At 42.6% G+C, this 16,332-nt stretch overlaps 1 protein-coding gene across 1 annotated transcript in view; it reads right to left on the bottom strand.

The window, feature by feature from the left end:
• The window catches only part of SHE (Src homology 2 domain containing E), a 36,013-nt gene extending 26,986 nt beyond the window's left edge, over nt 1-9,027 (bottom strand). Inside the window, exons 1-2 of the mRNA XM_075283325.1 lie at nt 8,037-9,027; nt 7,675-7,801 (exon numbers count right to left, since the gene is read on the bottom strand). Of these exons, the coding sequence (XP_075139426.1) occupies nt 7,675-7,801; nt 8,037-8,462 (553 nt within the window). The 5' untranslated portion in view covers nt 8,463-9,027. The remainder of the gene's footprint in view (nt 1-7,674; nt 7,802-8,036) is intronic.
• Nucleotides 9,028-16,332: the final 7,305 nt, after the last annotated feature.

Below are 16,332 nucleotides of genomic sequence, written 5' to 3'. Positions count from 1 at the left end.
GCGGTGACATTTTCCTCCCCAACATTGGAATGAGCAAAAACTGCCTTTCTGTGCTCAAAGAGGAATGAGGCGCGAGGTACAGGAGAGCCCCGAACCTACAAAACTGAAGAAAATAGTAGCAGAGATGGAAGATACCCCAGAAACCACCCGCTGTACTTTATAGGATATTAGTGGTCTATTATAACATGGTTATTATAACCTCACACAGTACAGCAAAGACACATACTGTATCCAGTGATCTGACAGTGTGAGATACAGCCTGTACCTTCATGACATCACCTCCATCACTAGAGCGATATATATTACATCAGTGACATCATCGCTCTCTATATATAGTGATATATTACATCAGTGACATCACCGCTCTCTATATATAGTGATATATTACATCAGTGACATCACCGCTCTCTATATATAGTGATATATTACATCAGTGACATCACTGCTCTCTATATATAGTGATATATTACATCAGTGACATCACCGCTCTCTATATATATAGTGATATATTACATCAGTGACATCACCGCTCTCTATATATAGTGATATATTACATCAGTGACATCACTGCTCTCTATATATAGTGATATATTACATCAGTGACATCACCGCTCTCTGTATATAGTGATATATTACATCAGTGACATCACCGCTCTCTATATATAGTGATGTATTACATCAGTGACATCACCGCTCTCTATATATAGTGATATATTACATCAGTGACATTACCGCTCTCTATATATAGTGATATATTACATCAGTGACATCACCGCTCTCTATATATAGTGATATATTACATCAGTGACATCACTGCTCTCTATATATAGTGATATATTACATCAGTGACATTACCGCTCTCTATATATAGTGATATATTACATCAGTGACATCACCACTCTCTATATATAGTGATATATTACATCAGTGACATCACCGCTCTCTATATATAGTGCTATATTACATCAGTGATAACACCACTCTCTATATATAGTGCTATATTACATCAGTGACATCACCGCTCTCTATATATAGTGATATATTACATCAGTGACATCACCACTCTCTCTATACATAGTGATATATTACATCAGTGACATCACCACTCTCTATATATAGTGATATATTACATCAGTGACATCACTAATCTCTATATATAGTGATATATTACATCAGTGACATCACCGCTCTCTATATATAGTGATATATTACATCAGTGACATCACCGCTCTCTCTATATATAGTGATATATTACATCAGTGACATCACCGCTCTCTCTATATATAGTGATATATTACATCAGTGACATCACCGCTCTCTATATATAGATATATATTCCATCAGTGACATCACCACTCTCTATATATAGTGATATATTACATCAGTGACATCACCGCTCTCTCTATATATAGTGATATATTACATCAGTGACATCACCGCTCTCTATATATAGTGATATATTACATCAGTGACATCACCGCTCTCTATATATAGTGATATATTACATCAGTGACATCACCGCTCTCTGTATATAGTGATATATTACATCAGTGACATCACCGCTCTCTATATATAGTGATATATTACATCAGTGACATCACCACTCTCTGTATATAGTGATATATTACATCAGTGACATCACCACTCTCTATATATAGTGATATATTACATCAGTGACATCACCACTCTCTATATATAGTGATATATTACATCAGTGACGTCACCGCTCTCTATATATAGTGATATATTACATCAGTGACATCACCGCTCTCTATATATAGTGATATATTACATCAGTGACATCACCGCTCTCTATATATAGTGATATATTACATCAGTGACATCACTGCTCTCTATATATAGTGATATATTACAGCAGTGACATCACTACTCTCTATATATAGTGATATATTACATCAGTGACATCACCGCTCTCTATATATAGTGATATATTACATCAGTGACATCACCGCTCTCTATATATAGTGATATATTACATCAGTGACATCACCGCTCTCTCTATATATAGTGATATATTACATCAGTGACATCACCACTCTCTATATATAGTGATATATTGCATCAGTGACATCACCGCTCTCTCTATATATAGTGATATATTACATCAGTGACATCACCGCTCTCTATATATAGTGATATATTACATCAGTGACATCACCGCTCTCTATATATAGTGATATATTACATCAGTGACATCACCGCTCTCTATATATATAGTGATATATTACATCAGTGACATCACCGCTCTCTCTATATATAGTGATATATTACATCAGTGACATCACCACTCTCTATATATAGTGATATATTACATCAGTGACATCACCACTCTCTATATATAGTGATATATTACATCAGTGACATCACCGCTCTCTCTATATATAGTGATATATTACATCAGTGACATCACCACTCTCTATATATATAGTGATATATTACATCAGTGACATCACCACTCTCTCTATATATATAGTGATATATTACATCAGTGACATCACCGCTCTCTATATATAGTGATATATTACATCAGTGACATCACCGCTCTCTATATATAGTGATATATTACATCAGTGACATCACCACTCTCTATATATATAGTGATATATTACATCAGTGACATCACCACTCTCTCTATATATAGTGATATATTACATCAGTGACATCACCGCTCTCTATATATATTGATATATTACATTACATCCCATGCCTACAGAACGCCTGGTGTACAGTACAGATATGCTGGTGGATACATAGGTATTACATACTACTATCCATCTGCATTCGTTGATGACACAGCCTAAGATGGATTACATATAATATACAATATAAATCTTGAGAGTCTTCATTAGTTCATCCCTTTAATAATAATGGGGACAGATTACAAGCTTTCGCGGCTCTCGGCCCCTTCCTCAGGCTTGGTATGACACAACTTCTGAAGGAAGCAGATTTATGTACAGACACCTAGGACTAGAATGTTTGGTGGGAGAGTACTGTATATACTCGAGTATATACGGTGGACAGTCATTGGTACATACAAGTACACAATCCATCAGTGCACAAGCTCCTTATCAGGACAATGAGCGGCTTTATGGCGGCTTTGATCAGTGATGTGAGGGCTTGTTCTTGTTCCTGTAGAAGGCCATAAACCCGTGTGACAGATTCAACCCCCCTGGAGTGTGTCATCCAAAGTCATCAGCTTATATTCATACACTTTTCTGTTGTTTTTGGTTTTGAAATTTCCCCTTAATACCAAAATGTTCATGTGATTGGTGATATAATGATCCTGATTGCAGGAGTGTTTTAAGTGTTGCGGGGAGGTCCATTCTCTGTGATTGTGTGACGGTGCGAGTTCATCCGCATCCTAAGTTTCCTTTACTGAAATAAACTTCCTGGACACAGTCATCAAGATACAGGACAATAAACTTGAGACATCGCTGTATCGGAAGCCGATTGACCGCCCTACCTACCTAAGATGGGACAGCTTTCATCCGAAACACATAAAGAAATCCATTGTATACAGCCAGGCTATCAGATACCATCACATATGTTCTAACCCTGCAGATAGAGACGAACACCTTGGAGGCCTCAGAAACACATTCTTGAGGCAGGGTTACCATCCAAGAACAGCGAAAACCAAATCACCAGGGCCACCAGAATACCAAGATCGGAGTTATTAACCCCTTCCTGGAATCCACCATACTAGTACCGTGCTATGACAGCCGGGCGCCTTAAGAAGGTTCCCCAGCCTGTCATTCTATTGCTTCTATTGCAGGCTATGCTAGGCAGCCTGCAATAGAAGTGCCAGCATTTTGCAATGCATTAGCGTTCCGTGATCAGACCCCTAGGGGATCTAACAAATGCAAAAAAAAGTTTTTAAAAAAGTAAAAAAAATTAAAAATATTAAAAGTTCAAATCCCCCCCTTTCCCTAGAACACATATAAAAGTGGTTAAATACTGTGACACCCCTACATGTTAGTTCTCCCTGTATCCGAAATCGCCCGCTCTACAAATCTATAAAAATATTTCGCCGTAGCGGAAAAAAGAGTCAAAACTGCCAATTTTTTCACAGTTTTATTACTCATAAAAATTTGAATACAATGTGATCAAAGCAAAAGCAATTCCCCAAAGTGGTAGAACCGAAAAGTACACCCAGCCCCGCAAGAAAAGACGCACTATACATCCCCGTACACGGAATTATAAGAAAGTTACGGCTGTCGGATAATGGTGACTTTTAGAGAAAAAATTTTTAACACAGTTTTGGATTTTTTTAAGGGGTTAAAATTAAAATGTAAATAAACCATATAAATGAGGTATCCTCGGAATCGTACCGAAACGCAGAATACAGGGGACATGTCATTGTGGCTGCACAGTGAATGTTGTAACTGATGGATTGTGTACTTGTATGTACCAAAGGCCGTCCACTCTCCCACCAAACATTCTAGTCCTAGGGGTCTCTCTGTACATAAATCTCCTTCCTTCAGAAGTTGTGTCATACCAAGCCTGAGGAAGGGGCCGGGAGCCGCGAAAGCTTGTAATCTGTCCTCATTATTATTATTAAAGGGATCACCTCATGAAGACTCTCAATTGTTATATTTCATATCCACTGGCCAATACGGTACACAAATATTATTCCTTATATAATATACAGGAATAAACCATGTCTGATGTATATAACGTATATGTATGAGGTGATCGCACACTGCGGGTACGGCACTGGGACATGGGGATGGGGGGGCAGGAAGCTGCAGCTCCTCCTGGGGGAAGAGATTGGAGGATACACGTCTTAGCTGTAGCACAAGGGCATAAACTACAACCTCAGCGTCCGCTGTCCAGCGATTCCATGGGACTGATGTGATAGCTATGAAAGGGTTAATGTCTATATCCGTCCACACAGCTTGTTTGTGTCACCATTACCTATAATAGAGGGAACGAGGGAGAAACACAGAGACCGGGCTGGGGGAGAGCGATCTGTCACCGAAAGAGTGGTGGGAGCATGGAGACACCTCCTAGGAGAGCGGTGATGTCACTGATGTCATATATACAGAGAGCGGTGATGTCACTGATGTAATATATCACTATATATAGAGAGAGCGGTGATGTCACTGATGTCATATACATAGAGAGCGGTGATGTCACTGATGTAATATATCACTATATAGAGAGAGCGGTGATGTCACTGATGTAATATATCACTATATATAGAGAGCGGTGATGTCACTGATGTCATATATACAGAGAACGGTGATGTCACTGATGTCAACTGCCTCACGGCCCGGCCCTAACAAAATGGTTCCGGTCAGCTCGGCAGTTGGGCAAGTGCTAGGGCCCACAGAGCCTCTGGGGGCCCCCCGGCACTTGCCTGTCACGATTTCAGCTCATCGGCGTCCGTCCGCCGATGAGCTGGAATACATACGCGATTAAAGCAGGAGCTGTGACCTCAGCTCCTGCTTTAAAGCTCCGGCCCGGCTTGCGTGTGTAGGCGCGATGACGTCATCACATCACGCTTACACACGCAAGCCGGTCCGGAGCTAAGCAGGAGCTGATCTCACAGCTCCTGCATCGCGTATGTGATTGGAGGGAGAGAGAGAGGAGCGTCAGGGGAACGAGGGAAGGTGAGTGATAGAAGGTGAGTGTAAGTGTTTGTTTTGTATTACATATTAAGGTGGAACATAATGAAGGGGGCCCATGAAACTGGGGGGCAAATGAAGGGGAGGGGGGAACGGCATGACACTGGAGAAGATGAAGGGGGTGGGGAGAGAACGGCATGAAACTGGGGACAGAGAAGGAGGGGGCCCAATGAAACTGGGGGGCAAATGAAGGGGGGGGGGGAACGGCATGACACTGGGGCAGATGGAGGGGGGAGAACAGCATGACACTGGGGCAGATGGAGGGGGGACATGAAACTGTGGGCAGATGGAGGGGGGAGAACAGCATGACACTGGGGCAGAGACGGGGGACATGAAACTGTGGGCAGATGAAGGGGGAGAACGTGATGAAACTGGGGACAGAGATGGAGGGGGGGACATGAAACTGGGGACAGAGGAAGGGTGTATATGAAACTGGGGGAGAGATGGAGGGGGGCATATAATTTACGGGTGACTGTAGGAGGATTATACTGTGTGGGAGCACATGATAAATGAATGAGACTGGGTGGAATCAACATAAAAGTGGGTGGAGCCAAATTTGCCGCGGCACGCAGAGCGCGCCGCACATTTTACCCCTCTTTCTACTCATTAAAAATTAGGAGGTATGGCGTTGGTGATGCCACACTCCTTCATGACGTCACTCGTTTCATCTGCGACGCACAGTGTCTCGACTCCCCCCCGCCTCCTTTACAAGGGGGCCCACTGAGGCTCTGTCGCCCAAGGGCCCATAAAAACCTGGAGCCGGCCCTGGGTCAGCATGTCCCGATTTCAACTCATCGGCGTCCTACGGACGCCGATGAGCTGAATACATAGGCGTTTAAAGCACGAGGTGTCACAGCTCAGCTCCTGTTTTAACGCTGAGCTCCGGCATTTGTAGTCGCGATGTGATGATGTCACATCGCGCCTACAATATGTGTATGAGGGAGAGAGCTGCGAGGGAACGAGGGAAGGTGAGTGTGTGTGAGAACAGTATGACGCTGGGGCAGATAGAGGGGGGGAGAACAGCATGACACTGGGGCAGATAGAGGGGGGGAGAACGGCATGACACTGGGGCAGAGACAGGGGGGGACATGAAACTGTGGGCAGATAAAGGGGGAGAATGGCATGAAACTGGGGACAGAGATAGAGGGGGGGGACATGAAACTAGGGGTAGATGAAGGGTGTATATGAAAATGGGGAGAGATGGAGGGGGGACATATAATTTACGGGTGACTGTAGGAGGATTATACTGTGTGGAATCACATGAAAAATGAATGATAATGGGCGGAGTCAACAATGGGTGGGGCCTAATTTGCTGCGGCGCGCTGCGCGTAGGGCCCGCCAAAGTCAATTGCCCAGGGCTCCGCAAACCCTGGATCCGCCACTGATGTCATATATACAGAGAGCGGTGATGTCACTGATGTAATACATCACTATATAGAGAGAGCGGTGATGTCACTGATGTAATATATCACTATATATAGAGAGCGGTGATGTCACTGATGTAATATATCACTATATATAGAGAGCGGTGATGTCACTGATGTAATATATCACTATATATAGAGAGTGGTGATGTCACTGATGTAATATATCACTATATATAGAGAGCGGTGATGTCACTGATGTAATATATCACTATATATAGAGAGCGGTGATGTCACTGATGTAATATATCACTATATACAGAGAGCGGTGATGTCACTGATGTAATATATCACTATATATAGAGAGCGGTGATGTCACTGATGTAATATATCACTATATATAGAGAGCGGTGATGTCACTGATGTAATACATCACTATATATAGAGAGCGGTGATGTCACTGATGTAATATATCACTATATATAGAGAGCGGTGATGTCACTGATGTAATATATCACTATATATAGAGAGTGGTGATGTCACTGATGAAATATATCACTATATACAGAGAGCGGTGATGTCACTGATGATGTCACTACAACACAGTAAGCCTTATCCAGTGATGACAATATTTCTCTCTCGTTCCTACCATGGTGACTTACCTGTTATCATCTGTTGGGCATCGTACGGTTCCATGTACCCGTCATTTTCACCAACCCTCTCGGCATCCCGCTGACCTTTAGTACGTGTGGCGTCGTAGGGGTCGGCGTAATCCTCTAAAATAATTATCTAAATAGGGGACATAAGTAAATATATCTTACAGGGACTATATACTTATAGGAGACCACACCTGCAAGTCACAAATCTAAGCCTTTCAGTCATGGCCGCCGACTCTCCTGTTCAGGCGCCATCTTGTTAGAGAGTTATTGGTGTGTAAAGGTTAATGATATTGTAGAGCGCTGCCATTACATCACTTGACCACTAGGGGCAGAGCACCAAGATCCTGAAGAAGTGTTGGACTCACCGTCTCCTCTTTGATGCCTTTCTCTTGGTCTTGCCCCGGTTCTTCTTCATCTTGAAAATTCCTTCCGTTCTTCTCTTGCAAGCTGGGGTCCACCTTGATGAGGCGGTTAATGTAGGTGCTGTGTCCCTTAGGGGCCCGGAGGATTCCCACCTCATCCCTTGAGTTTTTTCGACTCCTGCCTTGTAAGAAGCTTTGAATTCCCTCCCTAGATAGTCGGCTGCCATCTTTGGCACCCTTTCCCTGCCCGTCAGATGACGAGTTCTTGCGGTTCTTCACTGAGGAACTTTGGGGTCCGGCCGAATCCGGGCAAGAATTCTTACGGGAGGCCCCGACTTTTGGGAGGGTCCTGGCTCCTGGTAGTCCAGGCTTGGATCTGTCCGAGACATTCTTCAGTGACAAGGGGAGATCCTTAAACCACTTGGCCATGACCACAGGCAGGAATGGAAGGAATATTCCAACAACCCAAGGGCCACAGGGGCCCCAAGTCCAGGGCTAGCACTATCCAGGTGTCCCCAAAATCCAGTGACTAATACCCGCTTCCCTGGCCCCCACCGTTGCCAGGGTCTCCAAATTTATTTTTGAGTTGGGTTCAGGGGCTCCTAAGGGTGGCTTCTGTCCCAGTCTTGTCCTGGTAGTCACCGACTGACCGCGATGTCTCCTCGCCGAGGGTATTTTGATTGTTTTCCGGACCGTTTTTGGGAAGCAGATACCTGGGGATGGCGTCCAGCCTGGTGGGGCGTCTTGTGGAGATGGTCTATAGAAGTTCTACCAGGGGTTGTCTTCTTCTCATAGTCCAGTGGTCTCGCTGCACGTATAGAGGGACAGACGGGCGGCCTGGGACCCTCAGCTGTGGGTACGGGAACAATGGCCGGGGCTGGAGGGCTGTGGGATGCTGGAAACTGATATGTGAGCGATTACAAGTCACGTCAGACAGTCCTCACAAAACAGGCTCTCCCAGGGGAAGGAAGTGCATTTCCTCCATGGCTCAATGGGAGGCGGGCTCTTCTGCCGAAATCTGCTCAAAAATGGGCTCTACTGGTATATAGCAGACCTTGTATATGACACAGACCCTCCCCTGTCATATCCAACAGGGAGGGGGGTACAGACCGCACTACATGTACCCCAAATCATTCAGGCGCTTAGTCTGTGCTCCCTACATAGAACACCCCATATACAGTATTACATACTGTGTCTGATATATTATACATATAGCACTCCCCTAAACATATACCACACACATGTTATATAAAGTAGTATCACGTACTGTATAGTACACGCCATATACTACATACTGTGTCTGATGTATTATAGATACACACATGCTATATAAAGTAGCATCACGTACTGTATAGTACACGCCATATACTACATACTGTGTCCCATATATTATACATACACACATGTTATATAAAGTAGCATCACGTACTGTATAGTACACGCCATATACTACATAATGTGTCCCATATATTATACATACACACATGCTATATAAAGTAGCATCACGTACTGTATAGTACACGCCATATACTACATACTGTGTCCCATATATTATACATACACACATGCTATATAAAGTAGCATCACGTACTGTATAGTACACGCCATATACTACATACTGTGTCCCATATATTATACATACACACATGCTATATAAAGTAGCATCACGTACTGTATAGTACACCCCATATACTACATACTGTGTCCCATATATTATACATACACACATGCTATATAAAGTAGCATCACGTACTGTATAGTACACCCCATATACTACATACTGTGTCCCATATATTATACATACACACATGCTATATAAAGTAGCATCACGTACTGTATAGTACACGCCATATACTACATACTGTGTCCCATATATTATACATACACACATGCTATATAAAGTAGCATCACGTACTGTATAGTACACCCCATATACTACATACTGTGTCCGATATATTATACATACACACATACTATATAAAGTAGCATCACGTACTGTATAGTACACCCCATATACTACACACTGTGTCTGATGTATTATACATATACACATGCCATATAAAGTAGCATCACGTACTGTAAAGTACACGCCATATACTACATACTGTGTCCCATATATTATACATACACACATGCTATATAAAGTAGCATCACGTACTGTATAGTACACCCCATATACTACATACTGTGTCCGATATATTATACATACACACATGCTATATAAAGTAGCATCACGTACTGTATAGTACACCCCATATACTACACACTGTGTCTGATGTATTATACATATACACATGCCATATAAAGTAGCATCACGTACTGTATAGTACATGCCATATACTACATACTGTGTCCCATATATTATACATACACACATGCCATATAAAGTAGCATCACATACTGTATAGTACACCCCATATACTACATACTGTGTCCCATATATTATACATACACACATACTATATAAAGTAGCATCACGTACTGTATAGTACACGCCATATACTACATACTGTGTCCCATATATTATACATACACACATACTATATAAAGTAGCATCACGTACTGTATAGTACACCCCATATACTACATACTGTGTCTGATATATTATACATACACACATACTATATAAAGTAGCATCACGTACTGTATAGTACACCCCATATACTACACACTGTGTCTGATGTATTATACATATACACATGCCATATAAAGTAGCATCACGTACTGTATAGTACATGCCATATACTACATACTGTGTCCCATATATTATACATACACACATGCTATATAAAGTAGCATCACGTACTGTATAGTACACCCCATATACTACATACTGTGTCCCATATATTATACATACACACATACTATATAAAGTAGCATCACGCACTGTATAGTACACCCCATATACTACATACTGTGTCTGATATATTATACATACACACATACTATATAAAGTAGCATCACGTACTGTATAGTACACCCCATATACTACATACTGTGTCCCATATATTATACATACACACATACTATATAAAGTAGCATCACGTACTGTATAGTACACCCCATATACTACATACTGTGTCTGATATATTATACATACACACATACTATATAAAGTAGCATCACGTACTGTATAGTACACCCCATATACTACATACTGTGTCTGATGTATTATACATATACACATGCTATATAAAGTAGCATCACATACTGTAAAGTACACGCCATATACTACATACTGTGTCCCATATATTATACATACACACATGCTATATAAAGTAGCATCACGTACTGTATAGTACACCCCATATACTACATACTGTGTCCGATATATTATAAATATAGCACTCCCCTAAACATATACCACATACATTCTAGATAAAGTAGCATCAATACTATATAGCGTACCCCATATCCTACATACTGTATCCAATATATACCTACAGTACTCCATAAACATATACCACACGCATTCTAGATAAAGTAGCAGCACGTAGTGTATATAGCACCCAATACTACATACTGTATCCAATATACTGTATTATAATACAGCGCTCCCATAAACATATACCGCACACATTCTACATAAAGGGGCTTCATGTGCTGTATAGCGCACCCCATATACAGTACTACATACTGTATGCAATATACTATATATAGCACCGCACACATCAAATACTGTACCATACAGAAATATAAGATACATTATTCTCCATGTTCACATACTATATATAGCACACCAAATGTATATACCGCACACTCTGTATACAGTACTCATACTATAAAACGCCATATAATATAGAGCACCTCCATATTCTCTACATTGGCATAAAATATCCATATACTATATACAGCACCTTCACATACTGTATATACCCTACACGTTCTATATACAGTGCTATCATAGTCCATAAAACACCCCATACACTGTATATAGTGCTCCTATAAATATATAACACCCCCATATACTCAACAAGTCCTGCTAGATACAATACCCCAATATACTACATATAGCACCTCCATTTACTGTATATACCCCACACACATTCTATATACAGCGATTACTCATCATAATACCCTGTATACGATGACTTCAACAACCTATATATAGTACCGCACTGTATAGAACTCCCCATATAGTCACCCTTAGTCTATACATGCTTACTATATAGTGCCTTCCCACATGTATATACACCACCTATATACAGTGTCAGCACATACTCTACATAAAACCCATATCCTATATACAGAATTATATATAACACCCTATATAGTCACCCCCATAGTCTATACACGCTCATACATGTCTTGTCAGTCCCCCCCTCCCCTGTACACATGGACCATTCCAGCACCCCCTATCCACCACTACAATAAGCGCTGCCCTGCCCCCGCCGGTCATGTGACTCCGCCTTCTTGTACTTCTCTGTGTCACTTTACCTCAGGCAATTGGCGGGAAGAAGCCACAGAGTCCGCGGAGCTGGAGCCAGCCTGGTACTTGTAGTCCTACGGCTGTGGTAAATGTGTGTCTATGGCTAGCAGTGCTAGTGATGGCTGACTGCTGGGATATCAGGTTGTATCCATTAGCGTGGGGTCCACAGGTGTGTAAGCCCCCTCATACTGCTATATCTGACCCCCCCCCCCTTATATACCTGCAAGATGAGACTTCCTCTATATATACAACTGCAGTATATCAGACCCCCCTTCTATATATACCTGCCGTATGGGACTCCTTCTATATATACTTGTAATATATGAGACCCCAACATATATATCTGCCCCCCCATGTATACTTCTGTATATATGACGACCCCCCCCTCCATGTATACCTGTTATATATCTGCCCCCCCATGTATACTTGCTGTATATATGACGACCCCCCCCTCCATGTATACCTGTTATATATCTGCCCCCCCATGTATACTTCTGTATATATGACGACCCCCCCCTCCATGTATACCTGTTATATATCTGCCCCCCCATGTATACTTGCTGTATATATGACGACCCCCCCCTCCATGTATACCTGTTATATATTTGCCCCCCCCATGTATACCTGCTGTATATATGACGACCCCCCCCTCCATGTATACCTGTTATGTATCTGCCCCCCTCTGTGTATACTTGCTGTATATACAGTTAGGGCCAGAAATATTTGGACAGTGACACAATTTTGGCGAGTTGGGCTCTGCATGCCACCACATTGGTTTTGAAATGAAACCTCTACAACAGAATTCAAGTGCAGATTGTAACGTTTAATTTGAAGGGTTGAACAAAAATATCTGATAGAAAATGTAGGAATTGTACACATTTCTTTACAAACACTCCACATTTTAGGAGCTCAAAAGTAATTGGACAAATAAACATAACCCAAACAAAATATTTTTATTTTCAATATTTTGTTGCGAATCCTTTGGAGGCAATCACTGCCTTACGTCTGGAACCCATGGACATCACCAAACGCTGGGTTTCCTCCTTCTTAATGCTTTGCCAGGCCTTTACAGCCGCAGCCTTCAGGTCTTGCTTGTTTGTGGGTCTTTCCGCCCTAAGTCTGGATTTGAGCATGTGAAATGCATGCTCAGTTGGGTTAAGATCTGGTGATTGACTTGGCCATTGCAGAATGTTCCACTTTTTTGCACTCATGAACTCCTGGGTAGCTTTGGCTGTATGCTTGGAGTCATTGTCCATCTGTACTATGAAGCGCCGTCCCATCAACTTGGCAGCATTTGGCTGAATCTGGGCTGAAAGTATATCCCGGTACACTTCAGAATTCATCCGGCTACTCTTGCCTGCTGTTATGTCATCAATAAACACAAGTGACCCAGTGCCGCCATTGAAAGCCATGCATGCCCATGCCATCACGTTGCCTCCACCATGTTTTACAGAGGATGTGGTGTGCCTTGGATCATGTGCCGTTCCCTTTCTTCTCCAAACTTTTTTCTTCCCATCATTCTGGTACAGGTTGATCTTTGTCTCATCTGTCCATAGAATACTTTTCCAGAACTGAGCTGGCTTCTTGAGGTGTTTTTCAGCAAATGTAACTCTGGCCTGTCTATTTTTGGAATTGATGAATGGTTTGCATCTAGATGTGAACCCTTTGTATTTACTTTCATGGAGTCTTCTCTTTACTGTTGACTTAGAGACAGATACACCTACTTCACTGAGAGTGTTCTGGACTTCAGTTGATGTTGTGAACGGGTTCTTCTTGACCAAAGAAAGTATGCGGCGATCATCCACCACTGTTGTCATCCGTGGACGCCCAGGCCTTTTTGAGTTCCCAAGCTCACCAGTCAATTCCTTTTTTCTTAGAATGTACCCGACTGTTGATTTTGCTACTCCAAGCATGTCTGCTATCTCTCTGATGGATTTTTTTCTTTTTTTTCAGCCTCAGGATGTTCTGCTTCACCTCAATTGAGAGTTCCTTTGACCGCATGTTGTCTGGTCACAGCAACAGCTTCCAAATGCAAAACCACACACCTGGAATCAACCCCAGACCTTTTAACTACTTCATTGATTACAGGTTTACGAGGGAGACGCCTTCAGAGTTAATTGCAGCCCTTAGAGTCCATTGTCCAATTACTTTTGGTCCCTTGAAAAAGAGGAGGCTATGCATTACAGAGCTATGATTCCTAAACCCTTTCTCCGATTTGGATGTGGAAACTCTCATATTGCAGCTGGGAGTGTGCACTTTCAGCCCATATTATATATATAATTGTATTTCTGAACATGTTTTAGTAAACAGCTAAAATAACAAAACTTGTGTCACTGTCCAAATATTTCTGGCCCTAACTGTATGACGACCCCCCCTCCATGTATACATACCTGTTATGTATCTGCCCCCCTCTGTGTATACCTGCTGTATATATGACGACCCCCCCTCCATGTATACCTGTTGTATATCACCCCCCCATGTATACTTGCTGTATATATGACGACCCCCCCTCCATGTATACCTGTTATGTATCTGCCCCCCTCTGTGTATACCTGCTGTATATATGATGACCCCCCCTCCATGTATACCTGTTATATATCTGCCCCCCATGTATACCTGCTGTATATATGACGACCCCCCCTCCATGTATACCTGTTATATATCTGCCCCCTATGTATACTTGCTGTATATATGACGACCCCCCCTCCATGTATACCTGTTATATATCTGCCCCCCCATGTATACTTGCTGTATATATGACGACCCCCCTCCATGTATACCTGTTATATATCTGCCCCCCATGTATACCTGCTGTATATATGACGACCCCCCCCCCCTCTATGTATACCTGTTATATATCTGCCCCCTATGTATACTTGCTGTATATATGACGCGCCCCCCTCCATGTATACCTGCTGTATATATGACGACCCCTCCCTTCCTACACTACTGCCCTGATTCATATAAGTGTCAGTGTGAGCTCTGGGAGTTGTGGCCATAGTGGTGGTGTAGCCTAATAATGGCGGCCTGTGGTGGGCCGGGCTCTATCCTGTGTACTGGGCCACAGACCCGCCATTGTACACATAGGGCAGGTGTATTGAAAGCTGCAATTTGTGGGGGGGTTAAAATCTGCATTCACCACTTTCCTGTAAAGTGTACGCTCTGGGGGACAGTACACGTATATACGGAGCCATGGTGTAAGCTCTGGGGAACAGTACACGTATATACGGAGCTATAGTGTAAGCTCTGGGGGACAGTACACATGTATACGGAGCCATGGTGTAAGCTCTGGGGGACAGTACACATATATACGGAGCTATAGTGTAAGCTCTGGGGGACAGTACACATATATACAGAGCTATAATGTAAGCTCTGGGGGACAGTACACATATATACGGAGCTATAGTGTAAGCTCTGGGGGACAGTACACATATATACGGAGCTATAGTGTAAGCTCTGGGGGACAGTACACATATATACGGAGCTATAGTGTAAGCTCTGGGGGACAGTACACATATATACGGAGCCATGGTGTAAGCTCTGGGGGACAGTACACATATATACGGAGCCATGGTGTAAGCTCTGGGGGACCGTACACATATATACGGAGCTATAGTGTAAGCTCTGGGGGACAGTACACATATATACGGAGCCATGGTGTAAGCTCTGGGGGACAGTACACATATATACGGAGCCATGGTGTAAGCTCTGGGGGACCGTACACATATATACGGAGCCATGGTGTAAGCTCTGGGGGACAGTACACATATATACGGAGCTATAGTGTAAGCTCTGGGGGACAGTACACGTATATACGGAGCCATGGTGTAAGCTCTGGGGGACAGTACACATATATACGGAGCTATAGTG

This window comes from Leptodactylus fuscus, chromosome 7, assembly GCF_031893055.1.
Source record: "Leptodactylus fuscus isolate aLepFus1 chromosome 7, aLepFus1.hap2, whole genome shotgun sequence".
Taxonomy (NCBI): domain Eukaryota; kingdom Metazoa; phylum Chordata; class Amphibia; order Anura; family Leptodactylidae; genus Leptodactylus; species Leptodactylus fuscus.
This window is presented reverse-complemented; position numbering and strand designations above follow the sequence as displayed.